The 24,036-nt window shown below is 48.1% G+C and overlaps 1 protein-coding gene across 2 annotated transcripts in view; it reads left to right on the forward strand.

The window, feature by feature from the left end:
• The window catches only part of PTPRT (protein tyrosine phosphatase receptor type T), a 1,083,394-nt gene that overhangs the window by 785,905 nt on the left and 273,453 nt on the right, over positions 1–24,036 (forward strand). For both annotated transcript variants that reach the window (XM_060122182.1, XM_060122183.1), the window contains exons 10-11: positions 13,796–13,997; positions 15,336–15,438. In XM_060122182.1, coding sequence (XP_059978165.1) covers positions 13,796–13,997; positions 15,336–15,438 — 305 coding nt within the window. The remainder of the gene's footprint in view (positions 1–13,795; positions 13,998–15,335; positions 15,439–24,036) is intronic.

The raw sequence follows: 24,036 nt of genomic DNA on the forward strand, positions 1-24,036 counted from the left end.
TTGCAAGATTAGAAGAGGAGCTTCTCACCTGAGACCAACAGAAAAGAGTGTTAGAATAAAAGATCATTTTAATGAAAAAGGAAGAAAAACAAAAGCTTTCATCTCTTGTGGGGAGGAGGAGATACAACCAAAAAAAAAAAATAGACTTTCACAAAGCCTTCCCATAATAATAGGGGCTAATGATACATCTTACAAATGCTGTTCTGCTAGATAGAACTGATGCTCAGATCTCCAGTATGTCCACCCTTTTTTCCCCCTTTCCTAATGCCTAATTTAGGGGAGGTGGGAGAGAAAAGTCAATTCTATTTTAATTTCATGAGAAAAATCCTGAATGAAGGAAAAATGTGATGGAGTGAAACTTGAGCCCTCAGCCCCCTGCTGACCCAGAATGTGTGATTATGTGATCAATGGATTTCTCCAAGGAAAGGCTGTGCAAATCTGCCCCCTGCCTTCACCTTCTGACAAGGAGGCCAGAAGTTCCAAGCTGGAAGGAGGAAGGCTCTGGGGGGCGTGGAAAATTCAGTCAGGTAGAAGCCCACTGGTCTCCCTCCAATCTCCAAATTTACTTCCACCCCAGCTCTCCTTAACTTTGGCATCCCTGTCCCCAGCTCTCTAACCAGGAGCTCTCCCTGTCCTTCCAAACTCCAGGTGTGTCCTCTCACTCCAGCTGACCTTTTGCCAAACAGGTTTCCCCCAGCAGTTTCTGGTCTCCCAGACCCTGGAAGCAAGACTGGCCACTCATCATGGCGCTGAGGCACTCGTCAGAGCACTGAGGTTAGTTAAGCAGGTGGACTCTAGATTCCCACTACCTGAGTTCCAGGTCTGGCCCTGCCACTTACTACCTGTGAGAACCCTGCAAAATTACTTATTCTCCCCGTGCCTCCGTTTCCTCATCTGTAAAATGGGGAGAATAATGGTACCAGACTCAGAAACTTGTGGTGATTAAATGAGTCATTCATGGACAGCGCTTGGCATGGCTCCTGGCAGAGTTGAATGGCAATAAGTATTAACTCATATTGTTATTGCAATGAATTTCTACAAGGAAGTGAGAAGCAGAGGGTTGAGCCTCTGACTTCTGACCTGTGGTTCCATGATTCCAGACTAGCCAATTAATGTGACTTAGAAAACGTTTATTTTTGTTCTTTCTTTTCTAAAATATTTAATTTTAAAATACTTTTAGACTTACAGAAAAATTGCAAAATTAGTACAGTTCCCACAGTGTTAGCATCACACATGGCCACAGTGAAATGTATGAAACCAGGAAATTAACACTGATGAATATTTTAAACTACAATATGTGAATACTGTAATCTACAGACCTTATTTAAGTTTAACTTTGTTTTCCCACTGATGTTCTATTTCCAATCCAGGATCCTACATTGATTGCAATTATTATTATTATGCCTTCGTTTCCCCCTAGTCTGGGACAGCCCCTCAATCTTTGCCTTTTGTGACCTTGGCACTTTTGAAGAGTACTGGTCAGTCATTGTGTAGACTGTTCTTTAATTCAGGTTATGCGTTTTTGGCAAAACTACCACATAAAGGATATTACTTCCTCCAGAGCCTCTTATCGGGAGGCACCTGATGTCCATATTTCTCATTACTAGAGTTGTTAACTTTGATCACTTGGTTAAGAAGGTAGCATGTATTTATTGAGCATATACTATGTTTCCTTTTGGGGCTACAAAGGTGAATAAAATGATATCCGTGCTCTCAAGAAACTCTCCAGTCTAATGGACAAATGATGTTCTACTTACTATTGTTGTGTAACAAACCACCCCCAAATTTAGTGGCATCAAACAACAACCTTATAATGCTCACAGGTTCTGTGGGTCAGGAATTTGAAAAAGCCTGGCCTGTTTCAGCCCCATGACATCTAGGGGCTCAGCCAAGAAGACTCAAATGGCCGGGAGTGACTGGTCAGCTGAGAACTGGAAGCGTCTGGAGGCTCGCTCACTTAGCAGTCTGGTGCCTGGACAGTAGGACTCAAAGACTTGATTCAGCTGGGCCTCTTCATGTGCCCTGTGCTTCCTCACAGCATGGCCATCCCACAGGCTTAAACTTACACAACAGTTTAGATGCTGAAGCCTTGAGCAACCCCTGTGAACGGGTCAGAAGCGGCATAGCCTTTTTTTTTTTTTTTAATGCATTTCTTTCTTTATTTTTGTCTGCATTGGGTCTTCATTGCTGCCCGGGGGCTTTCTCTACTTGCAACGAGCAGGGGCAACTCTTGGCTGCAGCGCGCGGGCATTTTGTTGTGGTGGCTTCTCTTGTTGCAGAGCACGGGCTCTATGTGCGAGGGCATCAGTAGTTGTGGCACACGGGCTCAGTAGTTGTGGCTCTCAGGCTCAGTAGTTGTGGCGGATGGGCTTAGTTGCTCCGTGGCATGTGGGATCTTCCCAGACCAGGGCTCGAACCCGTGTCCCCTGCATTGGCAGGCGGATTCTTAACCACTGCGCCACCAGGGAAGCCCTGCATTGCCTTTTATGATCCAGTCTCAGAAGCCACACAGCACCGTTTCCTCCACACTCTGTTGGTCAGAGCAGTCACAAGTTCTCTTAGACTCAAGAGGGAGACGTAAGTTCTACCCCTTGGTGGGAGGGCTGTCCAGGATGTGTGGCCATTTTTATAAAGCACCAAAAATGGGAAAGCACTGAAGGGCCTTTCTACTTATACAGAGGTGGAAACTCAGACCCCAGAGGACAAGAGCTTCAGCAACTTAGGCCTCGTTCATGATTAAATACATAATTGAATTGAGTCAGACCCTCTGTGGGGAGGCAGGCCCAGACAGACCCACTGCAGAGCCCTAGAGCCTGACGGTTGCCGATACCCACAGCCAGTGGTCCCCCTGGCAACTGGTCACATACATGCCCAGAGGGCTAAGGGCAAAGTGGCAGCTCTGGGTGGAAAATGCTGGACTTTGGCATCAGAAGGACTTCATTTCAAACCCAGCTGTACCACATTCTGAGTTTATTACATTTTCGTTATTAATCCTCATTTATTTGCGAACCTCATTGACTTCTACTCTGTGCCAAGCTGGGTGTTGGCAGTTATAGCAACGAATAATTAACATCCAGGCCTTGCCCTCATGGAAGGATTTCCCCCGGCTATCTCTGCCAGAAAGGCCATGGGTGGGGCTGCAGGGTTCCAGGGAGCAGGGTCAAGGGATTATTCAACTTCTCTCTCATCTCCATGCCCAGAGCCAACCGGAGACGAATTGGTCATGCAACTTAGCAACTTAACCAGGTTAAACTCAGCAGAACAGCAGTCAGCTGAGTGTGAAGTTGGAAGGCAAGCAACTTATACTTAGAAACCTGAGAAATATTGCAATGCAGAGTACAAGCAATTGGGAATATCACTAGACAGACTCATTAAGCAAAAAGACTTCTATGAAAATAATAAAATCATAGCACCCAGGACACCGCAGCACGAGATTAAAAGCTGAAAGGAGGTTTAAGCTTCAGATTATTAAGCTGCATTATGACAGTTTAGGAAGAAAAAGCTTAGAGCCATCAGAGTTGAAGGTGGCCCCGTTATGGGAATCTGACAGCATCTTTGAAATTCAGAGCAGGTTGAAAGAGTGAACTGTCAGAATATCCCTCCCCTGTGGGGGAGAGGAGGGGAGAGGAGGAAACGGAGAAGTAGTCCAGTGGTGAGGCTTGGAGGGGCTGAGATGCTAGTAGGGGGATCGTGTATTGACAGAAAGACACCACCTGAAGTCTGCCTGGGATCTGAGGGGCAGGGTGGTGATTTAGGGAAGAGAGTGGGGCGTGCATGGTAAGCACTCAATACACATTAATTCTTGTTATTATCACCTACTGGCCAACTTTTCAGTTTTGGTCGCTGGGTGGTGAATACTAATGACCCTGGACCAGTTGTATTCGGAGCTTGCTTTCTCCTAGTGTTTGATCCCAGAGCCACCAGGAAACCATCTGAAAGCGGAAAACAGGATATTGATTGGAAATCAGCAAAAGCCGAGTTGGGCAAACATCTTTTAATCCTGGCGACCAAGGGAGTCTACACAAGACTAGAACAAGCTCCCTGTAGGGTGACAGCAAGACTTTTGTGCCCAGCAAATTGCAGGCATCATTCCCTGTGTTGGCAGCGCCTGGAAAGGAGCATAGCCCAGGCAGACCCTGGCCTAGCCAGCCCAGCCCACAGTGTGGGCCCCTTACTTTGGAGCTCAGCCTTAGGAACCAGAGAAGCCTAGCAGGGCCTACCCAGGGATCTGTGCCCCATCCAATAGTTAGTAGAGCACTTTGGCTGGTGAGGTTACAAAATACATCGTAGTAACGCAATTCTTGGTATGTGGTGGATCTAGGTTTCAATAAGGTTCTGCAAGGCTAAAATCCAATGGTCTCCCCTCCCCGACTCTTCTCATCCTTAATGTCAACAGCATCAAAGGATCAGGCTGGTGGACATTTACAGATCTTCCCCAGTAGTTCCCTGAAAAGACTCGTCCCCCTTCGGGCCCGGTGCCACGTGTGGGCTCTACCTCATTCCTACATCTCTAGGGACTTTACCCTTCACCAGCCAGAACTCAGCAGCTCTCAGATTCACCCCCTTCTCTCCATCCCCTCAGCTTCCAGTCCGAACCAGGCCTTCTTTGTCACCTGTCATCTGGATGACAGTCAGGCCCTGACTGTTCCTCCAGTCAGTTCAGAATCCCGTACCCTCACCAGCGAAGGTGCCTCTGCAAATTCAACATACATGAGCATCACCTGGAGAACTTGTGAAAATGCAGGTTCCTGGACCCAACCCCAGACATTTTGATCAGTAGGTCTGAGATGGGCCCCTGATCTGCATCTCTAACAAGCTCCTGGGCGATGCTGATGGTATTTTGTCTATAGACCACAATTTTAGTAGCACTATTCTTAAATACATGTATGATGCTGTATCCCTCCCATTTAATGACTCTATACTGCCCTCAAGATAAAATCCAAGCATTTGAACATTCACGTAAAGACTTCCACGACCTGACCTCAATGCAGGACTGTCACAAACCGTTGCATGGGTTGTACACTATACCACCAAGGGGATGAAACCCACTAAGCTACCTCCTGTGTCTGTCAGGAGGGCTATGACTAGGCATTAAGAAAGGCATATTGGGTTTCCCCGGTGGCACAGTGGTTGAGAGTCTGCCTGTCGATGCAGGGGACACGGGTTCGCGCCCCGGTCCGGGAAGATCCCACATGCCGCGGAGCAGCTGGGCCCCTGAGCCATGGCCTCTGAGCCTGCGCGTCCGGAGCCTGTGCTCTGCGACGGGAGAGGCCACAACAGCGAGAGGCCCGCGTACCGCAAAAAAAAAAAAAGAGAGGCATATTTTTTCCTTCTCACAATGGTACTTTCAGCTCACTGAAATACAGGGGGCTGGGATTGGGGGTTGGGGGTCAGCATCTGCCTAGAGAAATGCCTTTTTCTTATTTGCACAAAAGCACTCATAGGTCAGTAGCCATCCTGCCCAAGGGCATCTCTCTGGCCTCCTCTTCCTTCACTCTCTGACTCCCATCACTTCCCCCCATCCCCTCTCCCACCCCCTTCATCTGTCTATAACACCTTCACACTCTATGGTGAAGACCTCTGGACCCCAGAAGCCTTCTCTATTAGATGCTCCCAAGAACCATTTTCCCTTCCTTCAAAGCAGTAATCTACACGTGCCTTTATGACTCATTCCTGTGGTCATGCCCATCTCCTGCACTGGACTGTAAGTTTCTGAAGGCTCTCCAGTTCTTAGCACAGGGCCAAGTCCAGAGCTCACTGAATATTTGTTGTAGATTCTATTCTGCAGCCCCAGAGACCTCACAGGTACCAAAATCCAGCATGCCACCTTTTGTTGTGGTTTCTTAAACATTTTATTTTGAAATAATTCTAAATTTACCCCCAAAAAAGTTGCAAAAATAGTACAGGGAGTTCCGTACCCTTCACACAACTTCCTCGAATGTTAACATCTTCCCTAGCCATGGTATGTTTATCAAAACTGAGACTTCACAGGGGCGTCCCTGGTGGCACAGTGGTTAGGAATCCACCTGCCAATGCAAGGGACACGGGTTCAAGCCCTGGTCCGGGAGGATCCCACGTGCTGCAGAGCAACTAAGCCCGTGCGCCACAACTACTGAGCCTGCGCTCTAGAGCCCACAAGCCACAACTACTGAGCCTGCGCACCACAACTACTGAAGCCCGTGCGCCTAGAGCCCATGCTCCGCAACAAGAGAAGCCACTGCAATGAGAAGCCCACGCACTGCAACAAAGAGTAGCCCCCACTCGCCGCAACTAGAGAAAGCCCTCGCTCAGCAACGAAGACCCAACGCAGCCAAAAATAGATAAATTAATTAATTGAAAACAAAAACTGAGACTTCACATCTGTGTATTACTATTGACTGAACTCCAGACTTTTTTTTTTTTCCCCAGATTTCCCAAGCTTTTCCCTAGGTGTTTTTTCTCTTTCTAGGTTCCCACATACCATTGAGGTATTGTGTCTCCTTATTTTCCTCGAATCTATGACAGTTTCTCGGGCTTTTCTTTTCTTTTTTTTTTTTTTTTTTTTTTTTGCAGTACGCGGGCCTCTCACTGTTGTGGCCTCTCCCGTTACGGAGCATAGGCTCTGGACACGCAGGCTCAGTGGCCATGGCTCACGGGCCCAGCCGCTCCACGGCATGTGGGATCCTCCCGGACCGGGGCACGAACCCGCATCCCCTGCATCGGCAGGCGGACTCTCAACCACTGCGCCACCAGGGAAGTCTCGGGCTTTTCTTGTCTTTATGACTCTGACATTTTTTAAGAGTGATGACCATTTCTCAGTTTGGGCTAGTCTGATATTATCTCATGGGTGGACGGAGGTTCTGGGGAAGAAGACCACAGATGATATGTATGTTTCCCATCACATACCAGAGAGCCCTTGATCTCAACGTGACTGACTTGTCATTGGCAACGTTGACCTTGATCCTTTGGTTAAGCCCTTGTCTGCCAGATCTCTTCGCGTTAAAGCTACATTTTTCCCTTTTCCATTGTAAGTCACTAGCTCCAGCCCACACTCAAGGAGAGAGAAATTAGCCTCCACCTTCTGGGCGGAGGGTTATCAAAGGACTTGTGGTCTTATTACATTTGGGGAGAGATAAGGTTATGCAAATATTCCATTTCTCCTTCATTTCACCCACCCACTTTAGCATTCAGTAGTGAATCCTACCTTCAGCAACTATCGCTGTGATATGCCAATGGTGAGTTTCCAGTTCCTTCCAGCATGCTGTTTTAGGATACTTTTCCTTGGCATGTGCTGTATTTCATAGTTCTTCTGCTCAATCGCCTTCATGCTTTAGGGCTCAGATCCAGCATTCTCAGCCCTGGCTGCCCAATCAAATCTCCTGGAGAACTTTAAAAATGTACTGATGTCCAGGTCTTTGTAGCCAAAACGTTCGATTCAATTAGTGTGGAGTGGGTGCAGGCATTGGTACTTTTTGAAAGGTCTTCAGGGCATGTGCTTTGGAATCCAGGCTGAGGACCAGTAGCCTAGCCCAATGCTCTTGCAGCTTCTCTGGGATGCTGTCCTCACTCTCTCTGGCAGAAGCAGTTACTCCCAGATCTGTGTTCCCAAAGGCTTTGGTTACCTGCAAGATCTACCAATGCCTCTGTTGGTCCCCAAAGTCAGGAACTGGGTCTTCTTCACCAGTGTTTCTCAAGAGCTCAGAACAGAGTCCAGCACAAAATTGGTTCTTGGTGAACATCTGTTGATAGAATGATTCAGTCACAATGTAAGCAAAAGCAGTAGTTGTCTGTGTACAGAAGTGGCAAGTCCCTGCACTCCCTCACTGGCTCAGCAGTGTTAGAAACCCAGGAACAGCAATATGTGTGTTGGTCATAAGCATTTTTCTGCTCTTACTCTAGTCCTCAGCTCTCTAGGAAATACAAGGGCCCCATGGCCAAGAAGTCACTGGCATGTACATTGTGGCCATCCGTGCGTTCACACTGTTCTTCAGAAGGAAACATGTTCGCATTTTATCTTTAAATTGTCAGCGAACCAAAGCATCAACACTACACTTCTAACAAGAGGAGATTACCTTGAACTGGTCTCCTTTTATACATTTGCCTTGGAAGTCAAGAAGATGGAAGAGACCATGCCTGTAAACACTTTTACAATAGGTAAAAAAAGAGGGACAAAAGATTTTAACCAGTTGTTCGGAGTTTTAAAAAAATTAACCTTTATCCATTGGACTGACCAAGTCAATCTATTTTACCTGTAGCCTTGTTAAAACTCTGCTATCTTGAGACTTCCAGAAAATGGACTGGAAACCATCTGGAGAAAGTCAGGAGCAGATGGAATGGATAACATAGGGTACTGAACCCTCCCTTCCCCAAAAGGTTTAGGATGAAGACACCACATGTATAGTAGCAAGAGGAGAGGATGCTAAGCTATAGAGGGTGCTTCTGGAGCTTCAAGCTGTAGGTGGGCAGGTCTTGACCCAGTTTATGCTATCAGCACTGACAGTCGATGCCATTGTGGGTTTCCTCAATAGGGGGTCATCTGTTAGGGCATGAGCTCTTTGAATAGCAATCAGGTCCTTCCAGGGCATCCCTGTGTTTCCAAATAGACTTATCCAGGGTCTTGCTGCATCGTGGTACCCACTGTGGTGAAACCGAGGCATCAGAGAACACTTCGTGAATGGTGGGTCACCATCTGTCCTTCCAGCAAGCTGCCTGATTGCACGCAGAGCTGTCCTCACCCTGGCTCTCACTTGGACCATGTCACCTCTCTTGGCCTCAGTTTCCTCAGCTGAGGAACGGGAATAACCATAAAGAATCCACACCATTTTTTTTTTAAGGATTAAATGAGATGATTTTTATGTTGAGTCCCTCTTCACAGTGCCTGGCACAGAGTAAGTGCTCCAAAATGGTGTTTCTTTCATGACTGCATCTTCTAACAACCTGCTTCTGAGTCCTGGCTACTTCCCTCAGCTCTACTTTATCTCATATCTTCCCTTAACCACCATCCACCAACTCATCCTCAGGCCCAGAAACTTGTCAACTGCTCTCTTTGAACGTGGAACCTCTGTGGTCTAACCCTGTACCTGGCCCAGTGCCTGGGGCACAGCCTGGCTCAATCTAAGCACGTTCAGTACGCAAGCAGGCCCTTCCTGATGGGCTCTTGGAGGGAAATTGTTTTCTGTTCTCCCCACCTGTCTTGCCCCCTCCTCGTCAGCCCACGGTGGAAGGGCTGCCTGTTCTTCCCAAGATGTTCCCTGGTCCATGGCAGCTGGCGCCTTGATGCACAGGCTAAAGTCACTCATGGAGTCCCCCCTGGGGCCTTACTTCTGAACAAAGGGGCTGCCTTCCAGGCGTAAAGAAGCTGCAGGTCATTCTGCAATATAAATCAAGACAGAAACTGGAATTAAAAGGAGCATTTTACCCTTCAAGAGCCCAAGACTCTAGGAGGTTAAGCAAATTGCTCAAGCCGCATAACCTGGTTTGATCATTCATTCATTTATCCAAGGGGAAAAATGCGGAGCAAAAACCACATAAGATCTTTGCTCTCTTAGAGCTTAAAGTCTAGTCCAGGGCTCAGCAGACTCTTTCTATACAGGGTCAGAGAGTAAATATGTTAGACTCTGTGGAGTTACAGCTACCTAATTCTGCCTTTGTAGCGTGTCAGCAGTTATCACAGACAGTACAGAAATAATGGTGGGGCTGTGTTCTGGTCAGATTTTATTTACAAAAAGAGACAATGAACCAAATCTGGCTTTCAGGCTTTACTTTTTCGACTTCTGGGCTGATGGAAAAGGGACTCATCAATGAAATAATTTCATGGTTCAGTATAAAAGTAGTGGGGAGTCATTAACAAGGTGAAGGGAAGGAAAAAAGTGTCTGAGCTGGCAGAATAGCTGGTGCAAAAGCCCTGTGGCAAAAGGGACCATGGCTCTTTTCAGACCCTGAAATAAGGCCTGGAATGCAATATAGAAGGGCAGGAGGGGACTTCCCTGGTGGTCCAGTGGATAAGCCTCCACGCTCCCAATGCAGGGGTCCTGGGTTCCATCCCTGGTCAGGGAACTAGAGCCCACATGCACACTGCAACTAAGAGTCCGCATGCCACAACTAAGACCTGGCGCAGCCAAAATAAATAAATAATGAATAAATTTTTTTTAAAAAGATAGAAGGGCAGGAGAGGCCAGCTTATGCAGTGAGGTGATGGAGAACCACAGGGTAAGAATGTGGTCCTAATTCCCAAAGCTATGGGAAACCATTGCTCTTTTGATTCCAAGGGGTGACTGGATTCTTGTTATGAAGGGCTCACTCTGGCTTGTGGCTGGGGATCCCACTGAGAGTGACCAGGAGAGACTGGGGTGGCCCTGAGCACTTCACTGCAGCCAGAGCGCCATCCCTGGAGCCCAGGGCTGTTGTGCAGCTCAGCACTCTTTCCCCTACTACCTCCTTACTTTATGTTTGCTATTCTAACAAATCTTCCTCTCTCTCCACTTCCAAGTGAAGAGTCACATTGCAGGATGCATTTTACGGTCCCAGCTCCATCCCATTCCATTTTTCTCACCTTCCTTCTTTCCCCCCCACCCCCAGCCCGATCCCGCACTAACTTCGTAAAACTTGAAAGTTAAATTTTTCAAAGACTGTTTCTGACAAAGCAGTGGGAATTAGATTTGGTGAAGCCCTTCATAAAAAATTGAAGACACGCTATATTAACATACATTGATTTATTCATAGTGTTTCATTACAAGTAAGTGAGGATCCTGTAATAGCAGGCAAGGTTAGGAGAGCAGGGGAGCACAGTATATTATATTGACAGCTAGGTGGAAATTGAGTCGCTTCTGGATTGAATTTGGAGCACAGAAAAGGAATTGGCTAGTAAATAAGGCATGAATTTTACCACCCATTGTCTGTATATCAATGTAGTTGCCATCAGCCCAGGCAGGGGACGGGGGCAGAATTTGCAAAGGATGCTCCAGTACGTCTTCTCCCCTGGTGGCCTGGGTTAGCAGACACAGGCAGAGCTCTCCAAACATCTGCCGCCTTCTGCCGCTGGGGAAAACTGGAATCCAGCTGCACACGGCTCTCCTGTTTGTTCACCACTGTCCAGTCAACACGGGACTCTTCTTGGTTCTCCCAAGCCTTTCCCCACCCCACGTCTTTGCCTGGTTAGCTCCCTCTGCCTAGAATCTAGAGTGCTCCTAGACTCTGTATCACCCCCAGGTATTAGTTCAGTTCTCCCCTGAGATACCTCCCTGAACACTTTGCCTTAGTTTGGCATTTCTCAGAAGCAGAGCCTGAGACAAGGATTTGAGCACGAGCAGATTACGAAGTGTGGGAAATACTAGGGAGTGGGGAAGGGAAAGAAGGTAGCCAACGATGGGTGTGTTTTCCAGTCAACTACCTATGAAGGCAAGTGGAGTGGCATCCCTCGGGGAAATCCCAGGGATGCTGCGGGGGTATCACAAGAGGAACCGTGGAATGTATTTATCAACTTCCATTAATCCAATCTCAGGGGGTGTGAATTAACCAGAACTTCCTGTGCGTACCCAGGGGAAAAGCCCTCAGACAAAGAGAGGCAGGTGTTTGCAGTGCTTGCCTTTGAGAAGGGCTGGAGTAGGCAGGGTGACCAGGCCCCCCCAGGGATCTGCTAGATGGGCGCCCCTGCCAGCTCTGCTAGCACAATGGCCAATTCCTTCAGTTCTGTACATTTCTCCTCCTGGGCTCACTGCACTTCAGGCAAAGTCTGGCCTCTGTCCTCGACATGTGACATCAGTTGCTACACTGCACTGCTCCTGCTTCATAGGGGAGAGAGGTTACTGCTTTCTCCAGAACATTTGGTGCCCTAGCCAGAAACAGCCAACTGCTTATTTTTGAAGTAAAGTTGGTATATTACCTTTTCTGCCTGGGTTTGGCCTTCCTGACAAGCATGGGACATTCCTGACAAAAGACAAAGTGATGTGAGGTGTCTGTGTAGTTGACTTACCTCGTTCTGGAACAGAAGACCTTGAGGACAGGGCCTAGCTTGTGTCCATTGCATTCATTTGCTAGGGCATGGGAGCACACAGTGCAGGTCCTGGAATAGTACGGGAGTATGCGGGGAGTGGTTGTGGAGGAGCAAATGAGTGAATGAATGAAACCCAACAGATCTGGGTTTAGTCTTGGGTCAGTGATAGGACACCGAATAACCGTGACAATGCCTGCCAGGTGGCTGCATGTGACAGCCGCATGACTCTCACACAGGACGTTGAGAGAAAGAAGCTGACGCTAAAGAGCACACTCTGTATGATTCTATTTAGATAAAGTTCAAAGCCAGGCAGAGCTAGTCTATGCTGTTAGAAATCAAGGTAGAGGGTATCCGTGCTGGGGGGAGGAGGGAAAGGATTGGAAGGGGGCATGAGGGGAAAATCTCGGGTCTGGTGATGTTGTGTCTCTTGATTGGGTGTGGTTAGATGGTCCTGTCCAGTTAGTAAAAATTCATTGAGCTGTATAATTTTCTGTATATATATTATACTCTAATAAAACACTTTTAATAGAACAAACTAGATAAACAAAAAAACCCTGAGTTTGCCTCTTTAACAACTGTGTAATTTAGAAATGTGCTTCTCAGAGTGTGATCCTTGGGGGCCAGTGCCAGGGATGCCAGCTATTTTGTTACATTCACAGCAGGATAAGTGCAGAAGTTGAAAGTGAGCATCTAGAAACTTTTGAGGGCCTTGACCTTGCTGTGACACCCGTATGTGTGGTCAGTGGACACGTCTCCTTGCACATAATGTAGAACAGTTTGGTTATTGCCAGACTCACATGATGAGTCACGTGTGATGTGGTCTTCGGATCATTATGCGTCTGCAGTGGACTGGGAAACAACTGGGTCTTCACCATAGATATTTTGAAAAGCGCTGGTTTAATACAAATTGTTGCCAGTTGAGCCTCAGTTTCTCCAACATTAAAATGAGAATAAATACTCTGACGTACGCAAGGTTTTAGGGAAGAAAAACTAGATAATGCACAAGAAAGCGCCAGAGAGCGCCATGTGCAGTAGGGGCTGCATGAGCTGCAGGGTTTTTTTTTTTTTGCGGTACGCGGGCCTCTCACTGCTGTGGCCTCTCCCGTTGCGGAGCGCAGCCTCCGGACGTGCGGGCTCAGCGGCCATGGCTCACGGGCCCAGCCGCTCCACGGCACGTGGGATCTTCCCAGACCGGGGCACGAACCCGCGTCACCTGCATGGGCAGGCGGACTCTCAACCACTGCGCCACCAGAGAAGCCCGTGAGCTGCATTTTTAACTAGGCTTTCAGATAATTCTTATCAGGATGCTACACTTGGACACTGCTCTATGGCCACATTGTCCAATGTGATGGCCAGTAGCCACACGGGGTCCCTGCGCTTTTGAAATGTGGCTAGTCCAAATGGAGATGCACCATATGGTAAAATATATACTTGATTTCTAAGACCTAATATGAATAAAAGAATATAAAATATTTCATTAATTTTTATGTTGATTACAGGTTGAAATGATAACATTTTACATCTACTGGGTTTAACAAAATGTATTACTAAAATTAATTTTACTTTATGATCTTACTTTTTTTCCTTTAATGTGACTATTAGAAAATTGAAAATTATGTATGTGGCTTAAATTTTACTTCTATTGGATAGCGCTGCTCCAGAGCTTTGGGAGTCTGGGATCGTCTGTAAGGTGGATGCTAACAGCAGAAGTGCTGACCAAGCTCACACGCCTTCTGCTTTCCTCCCCTGATGTTCCTCCGTATGGACTCCACCCAGCTTCCTGGGTGAGGCACTGATATGTTTGTTTGCCGGCTCCTTGTACAGATCAACTACAAGGCCGTGGGCTCATTGGACCCGAGTGCCGACCTCTCCAGCCAGAGGGGCAAAGTGTTCAAGCTTCGGAATGAAACCCACCACCTCTTTGTGGGTCTGTACCCCGGGACCACCTACTCCTTCACCATCAAGGCCAGCACAGCAAAGGGCTTTGGGCCCCCTGTTACCACCAGGATCGCCACCAAAATTTCAGGTATCTGTCCTAGGAAGGGGAAAGGAAGAAAGGTGGTGGTGGTGGTTTTTTCCATTCCTAATATTCCTGGGAGTGAAAAAGGGCAGAGCCAACCGTCACCATGTGACTTTGGAGCAGCAAGGACAATGCAGTCCCTTGTGTGTCAGTGCTGTAATCTCATGAAGAAATCCTAATCCATGAGCTTCCTAAAGTATAAAAAAAATATCAATTAGACTAGACCAGAGGGAATGCTGAGTGATTCACCAAATAATTTATCTAGCACACAGTTGCCTTAAATAGTACCTTTTCCCCACACAGATTGGTTTGTAAAAATGTGATTGATTTTCAAGAGTATTCCTTTTGACAGTGCAGGGCACAGCACAGGTTCTCATGAAACGTCTGATGAATGAATGAACAAACAAATGAGTGAATGACTGTTACAGAGCCATAGCAGTCCAGGATGTCACCTGCCATCACCAGTAGGGTGGCCTCCCCCACCAGACAGCATCAAAGCAGAATTATCTCAGACCCCGTTTTTACAATTTACATTTTTTCAGAATACGCATGCAGTTCTGGTCTGCATCCACATTTTGCATAGATACAGACCCACCGTGTTTTTTGTAGCTTAATGTTTCCACTTATCCTTAAACCATAAGCATCTTCCATGTTGCTACATTGTTTTCATTGTAATGTTCTGTCAAGTGGATGGACATAATTTAATTAAACATTCCCCTGTGGTTGTATATATTGGGTGCTTCCATGTTTTTATAAAATAACGCTTCAATAAACATGTTACAGAATAAAGTTTAATTCCTTGGCTCGGATTATGACTTTAGGATTAAATTCCAGAAATTGAGATACTGAATTAAAACCGATGTGGGTTTAATAGCTCTTAATACAAATGGCTAAATTACCTTCCCAAGGGATTAGATTTAGTTACACTTCCATCAGAAGGGAGGATCTCAGGAAGAAAAAAAAGATAAGAGGGACTAATTCATCACTGCTGTAATTTGCGTTTGCATTTTAAATACGTTTAGGGTTGACGTTCACATTTGCATTCACATCTTTAAGTACTTATATCTCCTGCATTCATCTGTTTATTTGGTGTGGAACTTCCTGATTCATGAGGGTTACCAGCCACATCATTGCTACCCTTCTCCAGACTCTTCTGTACCTTGAAGGAACCTACAGGCAGGTTGGAAGTCAGGGCCTCCTTTGCTGAAAGCCTGGGATGCCATGTGACTCTCATCCTACCCTTCCCCAAACACCTCCCTTCTAGGCATCCTGAGTGTCTCGAGGGAGGTGATGAGAGGGGTTTGGGACCTTTGCTAAGCTCCCTTCTCTCTGTTCTCTGTCCAGCTCCATCGATGCCTGAATATGACACAGACACCCCACTGAATGAAACAGACACGACCATCACAGTGATGCTGAAGCCCGCTCAGTCTCGGGGAGCCCCTGTCAGGTGAGGAGGGTGCTTACCCTGGCGCTTGCCATTTTCCTTCTCTGCACCGTGCACACCTCCAGCTGAATGATGTCACTGGCAATGCCCATAGGCTGGCCAGGAGCAAGGCTTCCTGGAGGAAAAGGGTCCGCAGCCCCAAGCCCCGTTCAGAGGGGCTACTGAGCCAGGAGCCCTGTCTCCCTACTGTGGGCCACTGGGACTGGTTTAGCGGGAATGTGCTGATGGGGACCTGAGGAGGGCTGGGAGAGAACTTTCTGGAACACACCTATGGTAAATGTATTTAGTCCGTTTGGAGGCCCAGAAACACAGCATCCTGGTAAGATCACCTTTACGTGTCCAACTGCCATTAACAGACAAGTAGACAGATTCACTGAATGCTGAAAACAACCTGCTCAGAGGTTATGAGTGGGACACGACCTCAGGGCTGGTCCAGTTTATGGCCTTGGTGTTCCACAGCGGACTTGAATTCAGAGTCATACTGCTGATTTTAACAAGAGGCTGCTGGAGTCCAGGAGTGTACCTACAGCCCAGGCAGTGAAAGCATCTCAGTAGCTAAGCTGATCCCATGGAAGTCCATGGGCTCACAGCTGTCAGGAAGGTGGTCATCTCTTTTAAATAAGCTACACTATGTACAAGGGCAGCAGCTCCGATGTTGACTGCTGGCTTTTGCTCAGAGCTCAAGGGACTACAGACTCTGAAAGCCAAGCAAGAGTGTTGGGTAGAACAGCTTTCAGATTAGCTCAGTTCAGTTCAACGAGCATGCATGGAGTATTTTATATGCCAGGAATGGAGCTGCGTACGGGGGATGAAAACGATTCACTTATTCATTCATTCGATAAACGTTTCTTGAGCACTCACTCCGTGTCAGGTACCGTTTAAGTGCTTGGGACAGGCTAGTGAACTAGCTGTGTATAACTCACGCTCTAAAGAAAGTCAAACTCTAGTTAGGGAGACAGAAATGCGAAAACATAACTGCACTACAGGGCATGCTTGTGGAGATGCGCGTAGGCCATTACACGAGCTCACAGGAGAGAAGTCCCAGAGGAGGTGACACTGAGCTGTATCTTAAATGTTGTCTAAGATTTCACCAGAGTGGTAACAGGGTCTAGCGTGAACAAAGGCATGGAGGAAAGAGGAAGCTTGTCATCGTGGGGAGCAACCAGGAATCGTTAAATTTGCCTTAGCATAAAGGTGAAGGCAGGAGTGGTGGGGTGGGAACAAGGGCCGTGTTTGAGAAGCTCAGCCTTGTTTGAGGGGCCCTGGGGAGCCACTGAATAGCCACATGCGGTGTCTCTTTTATGATACTGTAGGCTGGGAGACCAGCCGGGAAGGAGGCTATCGAGATGCTCTAGTTGCCTGTTTGCCAACCTGGGTCCAACTCTACCCAGGAATTACAGGCACTGGAGCACATAGAATCCCCTGCCAGTTTGGAAGTTCCCATCTATTCTCTAGACTTCGGAAAATGTTCCATCCTAAGTGAGGTGGGTCTTCAGGCCTTCAAACAGGTGTGGACAGAGGTTGTGGGCACCTGAACTGAGAACGTTTGCCTTATATTCCACACGTAGGTTGTTCCAGGACTGTCCTACCTGTGATGAGCCAGAGCGGATGGCGGCTCTGACATCACACAAGGAGCTGTTGAGTTACTGTGTTTCTTCCTGTTACTCTTAGGCCGCATAGTCATTTACTTCCCTCTATACACTGAGATACGTTAGCCTCCTCTTCAGATGAAGAGACTGAGGCAGAAATGCGCCAGGGCACACAGACAGGGAGTGGGAAGGCTGAGCTTGGACGCACGTCCTCCACATGCCCAATCACACGTTCCATCTTGGCCACCCGTGTCTCACCTCCCCTTCACAGCTCTTACCTGTGTCATACAGCAGCATTGGGCATGTTTCAGAGTCTCGGAAAGCTTCCCAGATGGCAAGAGTCTGGCCCAGAAAAGAGAAGCCCAGTATTGTACAAGTTAGCAGCTGACCCAGGGTCAGAGGCCAGATCTGCCCTAAAACCCAGGCCCTTTCTGTGGTAGAGCCAAGTGTCACCTTTCATTGCCACAAGCCTACAAAACTGTCAGCAAGAGAACCTGGTCACCTGGCACCCCTGGTGGCGGTGGATTCAGCCCAGCTTCCCACAGTCCTCTGGCTGCTGTGTGGGGCAATGAAAAGGATGTGAGTTCGGTGGCTGTGAACCTGGGTTCAAATGCTGACCTAATGCTGCTGTGTGACCTCGGGCAAGATACTTAATCTCTCTGAACCTCGGTTTTCCTTGTCTGGAAAGAAGACACTGGCGATATTTCGCCAAAGCTTAATGGGATGTACATGTGAGCCAAAGCAGCGCAGGCTGTCAGAGAGTTAGTTCCTTTGTTAGCTTGGCTTCTTCTCTGTGGAACTTAGGAAGCTCTGTGCAAAATGGTTTTTGCAAATCCACCCCTCTATAGGGTCACAGTGTTGCCCACTTCCTTCCTGTTCAAATTTCCAAAGACCCTGATTTCAGGGTGGGGAAGGAGGTGCTTTGCTTTTTCCTTAAGAGCCCCTAACTTCTTTCTGGCACAGATTCAGCAAAATGTCTTTTCTAGTTGTCCTTCCTAGTGATAGGAATAAAGTTAATTTTTGTACAGAGGATCAGGAACCCATCCTCAGGATGAATCAGATTATATGTCTGTGAACCTCTGAAAACTCCTCAAAGCCAGCTGAACACAGATGGGAGTAATTGTCACCATGTTTTATTGGGCAACTCCTGTGATCCAAGAATTTAATCTCTACTAACCTATGAGTAGTACTATTATCTCCCTGTTGGAAATGAGGAAACTAAAGTTCAAGGTCACAGAGTCTGTAAGTGTTGAAGCCAGGACTCGTACCCAGGCCTGCCTGACTCCAGAGACCAGCAAACATCCCAAACCAATGTTCTTGGGAAAGCTGTTCTAGCCTCCACAGAGAGAAGCCCCTTACATTTTCCTTCTGAGCCTACAGACTTAGTTTGCACATCTGTTTAATGAGCTCGTGCATCCTAAGACCACAGTAAATTAGTAGGTGGGAATGGAAATGCCCCAGTAGCGGTGAGAAATGACAGTTGGCAGGGAGCGAAAAAACAGGACAACTCTACAAAACCGACACAGGGACTCAAAAAACAGGGAGGTCCACATGCCGTAGCCCCTGCTGCCCCTCACAGCCATGGGTATTCATTTGTTGTTCCTGGTTCACCCTAAAAAATGTACCATTGGGTCCCACGTCTTCAAGTTAAAAGAGCCAGCTAGCTTCCATTTGATGAGCACGCGCCAGCCGAGTGCCTGTTACTATATGTAAATGGTTTGCAACGTCACAGCATCGCCGTAATAGCCTCCCCATTGTGCAGATATGGAAACTGAGATACATGGAAGCTAAGTGCATTGACCCAAGCCATGAAAAGAGCAAGTGGTGCAGGCAGAATTTAAACCCCGTTCAGTCGCCCCTAAGCCAACACTCACATCTCTCTAGCCACGCCACCTCCCTAGGAGAAAGTCATATGTGATGTATTTTGGTGACATTTCCATCGGAAACAAATTTAAAATAAATGTCACTGCTCAAAGGGGCAACGCCTGGTGTCTGGAAGAGTCTGACTGCTTTTCTTCTCAAGGCTCTAGATCACTGAGGGTGGGTAGATACTGAGTTTCTGGAGTTATTTTCAGACAGTTGCTTGGGCATTTGCCAGGAAGGGAAGAGACTCATCAGTGCCAGCCAGCAAGGCTTCCGGGACGACCGCAGTGACAGCAGTGGAATATCACAGTAGACTTCAGTTACTTTAACCCTTTGTCACCTTGAACTCTGGGCACTGGAGTGCCCCGTGGGAGGCAGCTGACCATTAAGTCATTCAACAAATATTTATTGAGCAGGAACTGAGGTAAGCAATGAGGATACAGCAGGAAGCAGGAGAGACACACACCTGTCCTGCTGAGGCTTCATCCAGTAAGTGTACATGTGAACGGGGCAGGGAGGGGACCGTTAAGCCATTAAGGAAACAGAATAATGAAACCGGCAAAACAAGATAACATGAAGCCAGTAGAGACAGTGACTGTATTGACTGAGAGGAAGAGTAGATGGGCTGGAGAGATGGGCACAACCCAGGCAAGTGGACCAGCGTGGAGCCCTGCAGGCAGGGGAAGCACGAGCCTTGAGAAAACAGCAAACTCACTCTGTGACCACAGGACACTGAGAGCTCCCTAGGTGCACTGGGTCAGGGATGCCCGGAATCGTGTTTTATAGTTGATAGTTCCTTTCATTCCATTGTAGCATCTGACCGTCACTCACCCAGTGGCTAAGCTGCACAGGAAACACCATCTCCCTTTTAGAAGAGAAGCTGAAATCTAAGATGTTAAGTGATTGGCCTGAGGTCACAGAGCTCATTACACATAGAGCCAGACCACGGACCTGGCTTCCTGCCTCTGAGTTCACTGTTCTGAGTTCCTCGTGCCTGGGATGTCATGTGATGCCCGGGTGACCTTCTGGTGGGATGCTGTGGAGTGAATCTCTTCCACCTAGGGAACGAGGGGTAGACAAGACAATTCTGGTTGCGTGGGCGCAGCCAGTAACTTGTGAGGCCCAGCGTAACTCTGAGCGGAGAGTCTTCCTGTTCTCCAACAGACTCACACCTGAGCCTCAGCGTCCAGGCCACACCCACACAGGCTGTTCTTCCTCCTTCTGCCAGTAATGCTCTGACCCCGGTTGAGCCGAACTCCAGCCCTGCTGTACTGCTTGCTGCCCCTCTGAAGCCCTGTGGCTCTGACTCTGACTGGTAGGACTGAGCATACAGGGAGGCAAGGAGGCGGGGAGGGAAGATGGCCATGCGGGGCTCCTGCACCCTCATCGCTCCAGCCAAACCACCTTGGCGGTGTGGCCTCTTTTTCTAATACTCCACAATGGAGATGTATTGCTTTTGCATTGCTTTCCCCAGGCCTTCAAAGATTTATTGGTTTTTAAGTGACAGAATCCCAAAATTGCCTAAAAGATCAATCAACTAGGGACTAGAATCTAATATTCAGCTCGGCACACGCCAAGGCTTCTTCCCCCACACCCCACCTGTCGTGCTGATGTAACTGTAGTAACCTTCATAAGAAAGTAACTCGGCCGTGAATTAATCACCCATAATGCAGTCCCTGAAGGGAAGTCCAGGGCAGAGCCCCAGATTCTGTAGCAGACCCTCCTGGATCCCCAGCGGGCTTCCTTGAAGATGCCTTCCCCACCCCAGCCCCTGCTCTCTCCTTCCTATCCCATCAGCCCCTGGGAGCTTTGGGATTAGCTCTTTCTTCTCCCTCTGCCACTCTCCACCCCACTCTCCTGACCTGCCAGGACGGCTTTCTGGTCTGCCTGTCGTAAGTTCCTCTTTCTTCAATCCCTCCCCCACCAAGCTGTTGGACTGGTGTTTTGGAAGCACAGATTGGATCAAGTTAACTTTCCTGCTTAAAATTCTTAAATGGGTCACTGGCTTCCTACCGCATTATGCTCAAGCTCCTTAGCGTGGAATTCAAGGCCCATCTGAATCTGGTCTGACCTTCGTTTCTGATTCCATTTCCTTTTACTCTGTCCCTTTAGCAGGTTTTCCTCAACAGCGCCATGTACGCTTCCTTCATCATTCTTTCATGAGCCTTTAATTGCGTTATACATTTGTTTGTATGTTTCCTTTGGTTTCGTTTCTTGCATGCCCCTCACTAGACTGTGAGCTCCAGGCAACCTGGAAGTTTGACACTAATGGATTCCTTTCCTTGGGACAGGGTCTGGCTTTTGTAGGTAGTCCAAAAAACAAACAAAAAAACAGAAAAAAACAACAGCTAAGTAAGTAAGGAATTCAGCAAATCTGGTGGTATCTGGTAGTTACAGGGTACTGGGACAGTAGAGATGCACTGTCTTTACCTGCCTCCTTTTCTGTGAGAGCTCAGTCCAATAGAAATGCCTGCGTTGATGGAAATGTGCTATATCTGCTGTCTGGTAGAGTCCTCACTAACCACACGTGGCTATTAAGCGCTTGAAATAGGACTAGTGCAACGGAGGAACTGAGCTTTAAAATTTTTATTTTCATTCATTTAAATATAAAGAATCACACATGCTCGTGGCTCCCGTTTGGACGTGCAGGTCTATAGGTAAGATAAAGAGTAAAAGAAACAATGCGGATGAGCCTGTGTACTTGGTTGGAGGTGTGTATGAGAGTTCAGTGCGGAGGCAGCCATCATTAGCCTGGTGAGCTCAGGGGCCAGGAGGCCTTCCTGGAGGCAGTATTGCCTGAGACCTGCCAGAGGAGGGGGAGCGTGGCCCAGGAGGAAGCGACGTGTGCAGGAGCTGAGGTAGAGGAGGTGCGTGTTGTGTGCGGGGCACAGAGATGAGGAGAGAGGCAAAGAAGTGGGCAAGAGTTATAGGTAAAGATCTTCACTTGGGATCTGGACTTTGTCCTGAAGGGTACGGGGAACATTGGCAGGCTTCTCTGAGCAGCAAGCCCTTGTCTGTGCCATTCTCTCTGCCAAGCACGGCATCCTCCCCCTCCCCAGCATCCGGGTCAAATCTGCCGCATCCGGGACCATCTCCCGTCCTGCAGCAGGATGCACCAGCTCTGCCTTGGGCTCCCACGCTGCCCTGGCCCCTCCCCTGCGGGGGACTTGCAGTTTCAGTCTCTACCAGCCTGTGACCTCCTTGGGGGCAGGAACTGGGGTCCCGCAGGCTCACACCTGAGATCTCTCATGTTCTTCCTGCCACAGCTGACTTCCCAGATGGATACCCTGGAACAGCAGAGGCTCCTAGAATGAGATCCCCTCACGCAATTGACTTATCCGATGGCTCAGGGTCAGATTCTTAATTTCTCTGAACCTCAAGCTGCTTGTTGGTAAAATGGGAATACCCATGTCACAGATTGTTTTAAAGGTCAAATAAGCTAAACTATGTAAAGTGTCATTGATAGTTGTTCAGTTTGCCCCTGGGGTTGGCCAAGCTGTTGAGAGAAGGGGTGGCTGCCTGCCCTGGGTAGTCCTGGCAGGATTATTCTCAGAGTCCTGCTGCAGCGGATGCCTGTTTGCTAGGTGTCCTTTACCACTGTGTAAGATTCACTGCAAGATGGTGCTGGCGTGCATGTGACGTGTCAGGGAATGTGCAGTTGTCTCCAGGGGTGTCACAAAATCCTCACAACGATTCTCAAAAATGGATTCTCAGATTTGAGCACCTTTCAGAAACACCAGATCAAGCAGACAGGGCTAGGAGGTGTCAACCACTGAAGGGCCAGCACAACGAGGAGTAAGGGCAGTGCCCTCTACTTGGAGATGCCACTTGGTGTTGCGAAATCAAAGTGAGCGGATCCAAAGCCCCTCAGGAAGGGGTGTGGAGACTCCCATGAGCTCCCTGAACTGAGACCTTATAAATGCTGGGACCAGAGCGGGTACATGGAGTCAGAACCAAGCAGGAGAGGTGAGACCAGATCCTAGGAGATGAATTGTGTTTATCTGTTCACTCATTCCTTTGTTTATCAATTCATTAACTAATTCAGTCAATAAATACTTTGAATTTCAGCCAACAACCAGACACCGTGCTGAGCACTGGAGACCCAGAAATGAGCTAAACAGGCCCACACGCTGCTGCCATCCTAATGGCAGATACAGCTCTGAACTAACAGTGCCACAGACACTCATGACACTGTTATCAGCTGTAGCCCATTCTCATGGGGTCCATGTCACCTCCCCATCCCACCTCTGATTTCAGCTGTGGCTAAGCTGGACAGTTCCGTGCAGTTATAGGATCCCACCTCCAGCACCAGCACCCACCCCCTTTTTTTTCCTGCCTTTTGGCTCTAATTCTTTCTCCAAAGCCCCATGGATCTGGCTTTGTCTGAGCAAGCAGGTACAGCCGAGGAACGCAAATAATTTAGTGCTACAGGGGAACTCTCAGCCAGTGTGGGATGAGAATCCAGGCATCAGAGCCTTGCCTCCCATCCTTTGCAAGGACCATTCTGGGGTGCATGCCACACGGTTCCTCACACACCCCCGAGTAGGACTGAGCCCTGGGTTCCCACAATGGGAACCTGCTCGACAGAGCACACTTTGTTGGTTTTTCTTCCTTCTATGTCTCACTTTTTCCTATAAGAGGTGGATCGCCCCAGATGGGGTGGTTAAGAGATAATGTGAGAGAAGCTGAAAGGAGGCTGGTAGGACTGCAGTGGGGAGAAAATGCAAGAGAGGATGGCACGTGATTGGATGTGAAAGGGCCAGGTAACCCAGGGCTGTGTTGTTCCCGTAGCAAGGACTTTTATACTAAGAGCAATGAGGCATCAGAGAAAGGATTTTAAGCAAGTGAACAGTATGATCCGTCTTTTTTAAAAGGTCTTTCTGGCGTCGGTGTGGAGAACAGATCAGAGAGGACAAGAGCGGTCCAGAGGAAGAGTTGGGATCAGTTATAGTTGTCCCAGTGAGAAATGAAGGTGATGGACGTCCAGTAGTTGAGGAGGTAACAGGGGCGAGCCTTGGCGATGACTCCTCTGTGGGGCGGGGGGTGGGTATAAAGGACAAAGACATTGTCCAGGGTGGCTCCCAGGTTTCTAGATTGGTTAATGGGGTGGATGATGGTGCCGTTCTCTGAGCAAAGGAGCACAGAGGGA

Source organism: Lagenorhynchus albirostris, chromosome 15 (genome assembly GCF_949774975.1).
Source record: "Lagenorhynchus albirostris chromosome 15, mLagAlb1.1, whole genome shotgun sequence".
NCBI classification, from domain to species: Eukaryota; Metazoa; Chordata; class Mammalia; order Artiodactyla; family Delphinidae; genus Lagenorhynchus; species Lagenorhynchus albirostris.